At 34.7% G+C, this 7,902-nt stretch overlaps 1 protein-coding gene across 1 annotated transcript; it reads right to left on the bottom strand.

Annotated features, from left to right (window-relative positions):
- Window positions 1–793: 793 nt before the first annotated feature.
- Window positions 794–3,921, bottom strand: LOC110631875 (transcription factor GTE12). Its single transcript, XM_058130697.1, has 8 exons — window positions 3,835–3,921; window positions 3,496–3,577; window positions 3,166–3,209; window positions 2,968–3,066; window positions 2,827–2,895; window positions 2,470–2,734; window positions 2,078–2,211; window positions 794–1,961 (listed from the first exon to the last, which is right to left on the bottom strand). Exons 1-7 carry the CDS (start codon window positions 3,919–3,921, stop codon window positions 2,138–2,140), a joined length of 720 nt encoding a protein of 239 aa, XP_057986680.1. The 3' UTR covers window positions 794–1,961; window positions 2,078–2,137.
- Window positions 3,922–7,902: the final 3,981 nt, after the last annotated feature.

The raw sequence follows: 7,902 nt of genomic DNA, 5'->3' as shown, positions 1-7,902 counted from the left end.
CAAGAATAAGAAATTTAACACAAAAATCAATAAATTAAACTTCTTGATTTTCGATCCAAATAAAGAATAGACAAAAAATTAAAAATAGTTAAATTCAACATCTCAAATAATTATAGGGTGAAATTTAACATTTAACCAGAATTAAAACATCCTAACATCTATCATAAAATAATAAGGGTTAAATAGGTCACAATAAAAATTAATTTCCAAATAAACTTTATGTATTAAATCTAATTATTATTAGCAGCAGTGGTAGTTCCATAGCTCAAAAGGAGTAAGATTTGGATGATAAACAAAACTTAAAGTCCATTAACTAACAAAATTGAACGTATAGTTTCAAGTTGTCAAGTAATAAGGGATGAAATAGAAAACCATGTTATAGCAATGAAGAGTGATTAAGGATAATGAAAAAGGGTGAAAAATAAGCATGAAGACACCTCAAGATAAGTGAAATCCCTTAATATGTTAGGCTTAAGTTTCTTATGAAAAGGAAAAAAAGACAATTTTGATTTAAGTTTTTCAATTGACCAACAATCCTATAACTTTGCATGTGTGGTGTTTCAATGTTCTAAAACAAATTTTGAAACTAGATTTCATCTTCTTTCTTTTTATAAGCAACTTATGTAACCGCTATTTTGTCTTCTCCTGCAAAATGTAGAACCAATAGCAAATCAAACAATAAAGCAATGCCTAGGGACACAACACAAGGATTCAACCAGATAAAATTAGGCTTAAACCAAATCACTTACTGATTTTTAAGCCTGATGATGAAGGCAACAATCTTTTAAAACTCTTTAGGACAAAAATCCATTAATGGCTATTGTAGTATCCACCAACTTTTAAGAACAGGCCAAAGGCCAATTCCAATATATCATCTTTATATATATATATATTTATAAATTCTTATTAAAAAAAGCAAGACAGCTGTCGTCTTCTCTTATTCAGGGCATAGAGGCATTAAGCTCAAAGTTGGAGATCCAAATCCAGCTGCTTGAAAGTTGCCTTATGACCTTGGGGCTTAACTCCTTCAAGAGATTTCATTGTATTGAACAATGGTATTTCTTTAGTTGATGCAACTTGTACTTGTTGCTGTAGCATGTTCTGGGTAGGTGGAATCTGCTTGTTAGCCTCTGTTTGCAAGACAGGAAGATCACTCATCACCGGCAGACCCCACAGTGCTGCAGGTTGTTTCCCTTCCATTAGCTTGTTTTGGTCTAATGCAGCAGCTGCAGCAGCAGTGCTTGGCCCCTCTCCATTTGGAAATCCACTCGTAGAGGAGGTGGTTGTGGCATTATTAGTACTTGCAATTTTACTAGTTTGGTAAGGCAAGCTTGTAGACTGTGAATGGTTATTTAGCAGCCACGAGTGAGATTCATTGTTGATCTGAGATGATAGAGCAGGAGGCAGATCTTCATATCCTGTAAGAGGAAAATATGTACCTGATGAAGTATAGTTAGTTCGATTTTGAATAGCACTGTTTTGCATCAGAGTTGCAAGAAGAAGGTCCATATTGTCACTGGATTTGGAAGAACCACAGGCATCTGTATTTCCGCTTTTGTTAGGACCCTGCCCTCCAACTAACTTGTAATCAGTGAGTCCACCATCAGTGGTCTGAGGTCTTGCTCCTGCTAAACTGTTGTGAGGAGAGATCAATTCTCTTCCAGAAGTATTCATTCCTCCATCAGTATAGACCATCTTCCTTTATAGGAACCAGAAGGGTTAGAAATGATATTGCAAGGCATTTGAACACCATCACCCCCATTCAGATAAGCTGCAGGATTCTGGAGGGTAGATAGTGCAGGAAGTAGACAATTAGCAGTCTTGCCAAAAGGTGGTGTTTGAGTCTAGGAAAGAACATTTGGAGCTTCAATTGGATATTTTAGTAGTTCATTGTTGGCAGCAATTTGAGCTGCTGGCCCTAGATCTCTAACAAATTTCATTACTCTCTGCATATCGGGAACCTGCAATTGAAACCTGAGGCAGCCATCCACCAAATAATCAGCACACAGATAAGGAAGAAAATAAGTAATATAAATTTGTAAATTAAATCACATGTTTCTCTATATGATAAACTTACATGGTTAAGTGGTTTTGGGGCATTATAAACTGTTGAAACAAACTTCTCATTCTCACTGTGTCAGGGATGCTGAGACACATATGTCATACACCTTTCAGTTGCAGAGGAATTTAATCTCCTACCATCTCTTGACACTGTTGAAATCAAGTAAGAATAGATCAAGTTTACTTCTTTATATAGATAAATAAATGCATATATCTAGCTAGTATTGCTACAAAATTAATGACATCCACTCCAAGCCATTGGGCTAGTAGCCCAGTAGTTTAACACCTATCTCGTAGTGCAGAAGTTAGAAATTTAAACCTTCCCTTCAAGAATTTCTAATGTACCAAATAAAATAATATCTACTCCAATTTTCAAGCACTTAAGTACAATAAATTAGTCTCTCTTACCAGGAAGAATTCCATTACTCGTTTGGCCAATGTAAGGCTTGAATTGGGGTAACTGAAGGGTAGTTCTCTTGATAGATGGATCATTAAGGGAAACACCATCTTTGGAACTAGCAGGTTTAGCAGACCTAGAGAGCAAACCTCCAGCTGCACTTTGTGGTTTCCTACCGGGGCGTCTCCTTGTCCTCGAGTACTCCAATTGAGAGTTTTCTGGTTCAGTTCTCAAAGCATGGAAAAGCCTCTGAGCCAATTCACTTATAGCTCTAGCCTGGAAGCAATAAAGTTTGCATTAATGGGCATTTCCGAAAATCTTCTTGGAATGATCAAGCTACAGGTTTGAAAAACAAATAATAAGCCTACCTCTGCATAATAAACTGTTGTTGAAGAATTGAACTTCATTGCATTGCTGGATATCAGAAATACATCATGCTGCAGAATAATTCATAGAATTTAAACTATGTGAAGTTCTTGACACAAAGTTCTTCTGATTTTGCAGCAAACCTCAAATTGTTCCAAACTTGTATACATTCCTTCCTGAAGTTTAGCCCTCATTGTGCCAAAATCCATTGGCTCTCTAAGGTTATTGTAATAGCCAACCACCTTCCAACAAAAGACAATAATGTAAGTATTATGGATTAAGTATAAAATTATTTCAGGTCTCAGGATTTGCATACACCAGAATGAAAATGAACTGCCAACCTCTTGGGGATCAACTGGCTGTGCAAAAATTTCTTGTGTCTCTCCTGTGTGGGAAAGAATCACTTAAGATGAGAAAATAATTACCTATTTATATACAACTCAAGACAGAAAATAAACTCGTATCTTTTTTTAGATCGGAAAAAAGAATATTAGTAATTTACCTCTGCAATATGTCAAGGACAAACTCTAGTGTCAGTTTCTTCGGCATCCATTGCAGGGATGGCAAATTTTCCATTTGTTCTTGGACAATAAAGTAAATTAATTAGAACTGGGAACATAGAAAACAGGATTATATTATATCTTTTTTCAACTGTGCATTAAAGGGCTCACCAGCTTTTGTTGCATTATCTTCAGGTTTTGGTTCTTCTCCTTCCTGTTTACAGCTAATTGTAAGAGTAAGCTGGAATATATCCTTACACAAATGATTGAGAAAATGAAGAAAACTTATCAAGGAATCTGAGTGGTAAATTAAATTTCAATATTGTAATGGAAGTACTGACACAGGAACTTCTATTTAAGGAAAATAAACCATCAATTACCAAAACCACAATGTCTATTCAAAATCCATTGGATAATCTCTAGGACAAGAGGGTTGATTCCACTATGATTTTCTTATGAAAGTCAATGCTCAAACTACATGTTGGGGATATTATATAATCAAATTAATACGTAAAGATTCTTGCTTTTTTTTTTTCCACGTAAGATCTCCAAACATGATGGGATGATGAGAATTAAGCAAGAGTCAAGATTCCACATCTGAAGACAGAATATGACTCTCCAATTGCAGCTTACCAATTTGATGAGTTATTAATAATTCTTTTGACATGTTTTTTATGACTTATTAATAGGAAAAATGGAAGAACATATCCCAACTATCTTAACACATGATGGTTTGGGTTTTTGGCCAAGCATATGATCATGAATATATTGTTTACTTCCAAGTCAAAGTCCACAAGCTCATGATCAGTAATAATGAAAATTATACAATTGTCTTTATTAACCTAAAGTTGAAACAGCTTTGTATTTCTAAAAGACTATCATAGAAACAGCTTTATTAATGACCATGATCATGAAACAGCTTTATTACAACAACAACAATAACTAAACCTTAACCCCAATTAGTTGGGGTTGGCTATCTTTATTAACTGTAAAGCAACATCTCATGAGTCATTAAATGAAAGACTCACAGATAATTAATTACAGAAAAAATCACTGATAATTAATTAGAGAAGGAATTCATTGGAAAAGGTTAAAGTACTTAATAAAGGGTAATGATAAACATCCATTTTTGGACCTAATTATATACATTAGTAGCTAAATATATACTCAGCATGCTTATATAAATTAAAAACATTCATAAATGGGACATTTAATGCTTCCCATTTATGCATCAACTAGCCTTGAATTATCTTAAGAGGTAAAAGATCAATAATGACTACTAAGATAAATTTAGTTGGCGAAAGTCAGCAGGCAAAAGAAAAATAGTAGAGCTAAAAGTGCAACAAACAACGCATAATAAATAAATAACACAAGGAATATTTAAAAAAGGAAAAGGAAAGGAGAGAGAGAGAGAGAGAGAGAGAGAGAGATCTGGTGAGGAGAGGTAGTAACAGAATTAGTGATGACTGCTTGGAGACTTTTGCTCTTGCAGCCCCTCCTTTTAGCAGCTGCTAGTGATGATGAACTAATGCTAGCATCAGTGCCACAAATAGTTTTAGATTTTGTCTGTTTTTGGATGGCTAGCATGTGAGCTTTCTCCTCCAATGCAGATATTCTAGCACTCTTTCTACTTCCTGCTGCTGCTTCCTCCTTGCCATTTTTACTTACAAATTTTATAGTACAGTTGTAAATTAGTTGGTTACTTGGTTTTATTTCTGGTTACTGCTAATGATGGCTGAAAATATCTCAGAGAAAGTAGCATCAAAATAATAAATAGTTTTTATTTTTAATCAGGAGATATGAGCACAATACACAGAAAAAAAAGTAACAAAATTGTTGGCATTCAAACACTAGTTTTAGCTGTAAAAGCCATAATGCTTAGAAATTGGAATTGTTTTACTGTTCCTGTTACTTCTACACACTAATTCTCTAAAATTGAGAAGAATTCTAAAACAGGGTAACTACAATATTTAGTTGCTTACATTTTTGTGACAGCATTCCAGTTGGCTTAACTATATATATACACACACACACACACACAAATTGTTAAAAGAGAATGAAAACTGAATATAGATCGCTGAAGTATGATTGGAGAGAGAAAAAGTGGCCCTACTCCAAATGGAGCTGATGCAACACTTAAACCCTATATGAGATGTAAAAATCACTAATTTTCTTATAAAAAGCGGATCCCACATGCTTAGGTCCACAGTAATTAGTGATAGAATCAGAATTTAAACGAGTCCTCTATAAACTGTAATATGATCTTGACAAGATGATCTCCTTGCTCTACAAGATCTTAAGAAGCCTTTAATCAAATCCAATTCTCTCTTTTGAAAAGTTCTATTTTCAAGGGTAGAGAGACTTTCCTTGTGTTTTCCTTTACAAAGATTCTTTGCCATCTTCAAAACATTTTTATGTTCCCCAATTTTTCCACCTCATTATGCTAGTTTAGTCCAACCAAACTCAACTCCAAAAAGAGATAGCAATAATTTCCATATTCAACAAAAGCATGATAGTTACAGAAGAGAAAGAAATATATAATTAAATAATCAATCAAAGCTTAAAAAAGACACAGCATATGGGACCAAAGATATTGGGTCATCCAGAAAAATACAACAAAAGATTTGACTTAAAAATCACCTGAGGAAGATAACCCACGCAAGCACAGAATGGAGGAACAACACACGAGAAAGTTTGCAGTAAACAAACAATGCATAAATTTTATACAATGAAATCAAACGAGGCCAATTACCCAATTGACTCTCTTACCAACAAGAAGAAGGTGAGTGCAATTAACACTTATGACGGTAGGATAGGATTGTCTTCCAAAACCAGCAAAATCTCCATTCCTTCTCCCTATTATGCAGCCCTTTTACCTAAAATGATACACCGGAAAGATATTGGGAATACACCAGCACACTCAAAACTACTCTTCTGCATATAAATTGAGAATCTGCACACCCTTGTCGGTGATATGGTAAGTGTTACGTGGAACAATCAATTTTACAACTGTACGGTGATTCAAGTTCCAGTAACTTCCTGTTTGGTTCGATGTGACATTGTCAACACATTTGACACAATGCCAGCACATTAGGTAATGTCTTATCAACATGACAAAAACTGGAAAGATATTGAGAATACATCAGCACACTCAAAACTACTCTTCTGCATATAATTTGAGAATCTGCAAACCCTTGTCGGTGGTATGGTAAATGTCATGTGGAAAATCAATTTTACAACTGTACGGTGATTCAAGTGCCAGTAACTTCCTGTTTGGTTTGATGTTGATACATTTGGCACAATGCCAGCACATTAGGTAATGTCTTATCAACATGACAAAATTACCAAGTTAAGCTCTGAACATTTTCCAAAACAGCTACATCTAATCACCAGTCTAAGACAATTTGGCAAAGAAGTGGAATACATGTGTGCATACTTATCTGAATATTGAGGAGCAAATAACAAGCACAGAAAATGCCAATGATGGACACTGCATTATAGCAGACTGCTAAGGCTAAATATCATCCTCCTATGATAGCTGCTTCTTCTAATTTGATGCATAAAAGATTATTATGGAATGTACAACCGAGCATAATGATATAATAGAATGTCAAAACATGTTGCTTTTTTTAAGCTATCAATATATGGAGCCACATGCAAAAGCTAACATCAGCATTTCTAGAATTACAAGATCTTTATAACATCTAAATATCATGTGATGATACAAAATTTGTTTATTATTTGATATACAGTTACTATACAACAATGATTAGAAACAAGTTCATCTCAACCATATTCAATCTCATCCAATCTAAGGATAGGTATGGGAAGAGAAAAGATCTTAAGTGTTATATATATATATATATATATATATATATATATATATATATATATATATATATATATATATGTAGCTTTTGATTTATGCTACTGACCGAGTAGCACAGACTTATGTGCATCTCACCATAATTTCAGTTCCTAATGTCTTCTTTCATAGCATGGTATTGCTTCCTTCCTTCCAAGACATGACAAAGGTTGCCCCTTTGCACACCCATTCTTGGGATGCAACCCCCAAAGAGGCGCTCATTATGTGGTCCTGTGCCTAATTCCCATTTCATGGGCTTGCTCAATAATATAAAAAGCTGAGCCGACATTCTCTTTGTGTAGTACCAGAAAGAAGGTAGAAGGGTTAATTAGAGAGGAAGATAACAGCTATGCCTCCAATTTAATAGCTGCATCAATGGCATCCACAATATTATTTGCTGTGCCCATAACTGTGCATATCTTCCTGCCTTGGTCAGTAGAACTTCATGGGGTCCTTGCTCAACCACATTCCCATTCTCCAGAACTATTAGCTGAAAACCATATTCAAAGTAATGGAAGAATGTCAAATATGTAGTTAAGAGAACAAACAAAAGAAAGATGCCAAGGTGCACAGATGGCAATAAAATCTATTGTTAAATTGAATAGATTGTTTGGTGTTGGAGCATCCAACCAAAAACTTTAGCTAGTAGGAGAACAATCCTACACTATACAGCAAAAATAATCTCATACAGACCTTTCTTTATCATTTATGCT

This window comes from Hevea brasiliensis, chromosome 12, assembly GCF_030052815.1.
Source record: "Hevea brasiliensis isolate MT/VB/25A 57/8 chromosome 12, ASM3005281v1, whole genome shotgun sequence".
NCBI lineage: Eukaryota > Viridiplantae > Streptophyta > Magnoliopsida > Malpighiales > Euphorbiaceae > Hevea > Hevea brasiliensis.
This window is presented reverse-complemented; position numbering and strand designations above follow the sequence as displayed.

Coding starts and splice junctions, on each gene's coding strand:
- LOC110631875 (XM_058130697.1), bottom strand. CDS start 3,921: ATGTGGAATCTTGACTCTTGCTTAATTCTCATCATCCCATCATGTTTG. Junction 3,210..3,495: donor AGATAATGCAACAAAAGCTG/GTGAGCCCTTTA, acceptor TTTCCCACACAG/GAGAGACACAAGAAATTTTT. Junction 3,067..3,165: donor AGCCAGTTGATCCCCAAGAG/GTTGGCAGTTCA, acceptor TTTTGTTGGAAG/GTGGTTGGCTATTACAATAA.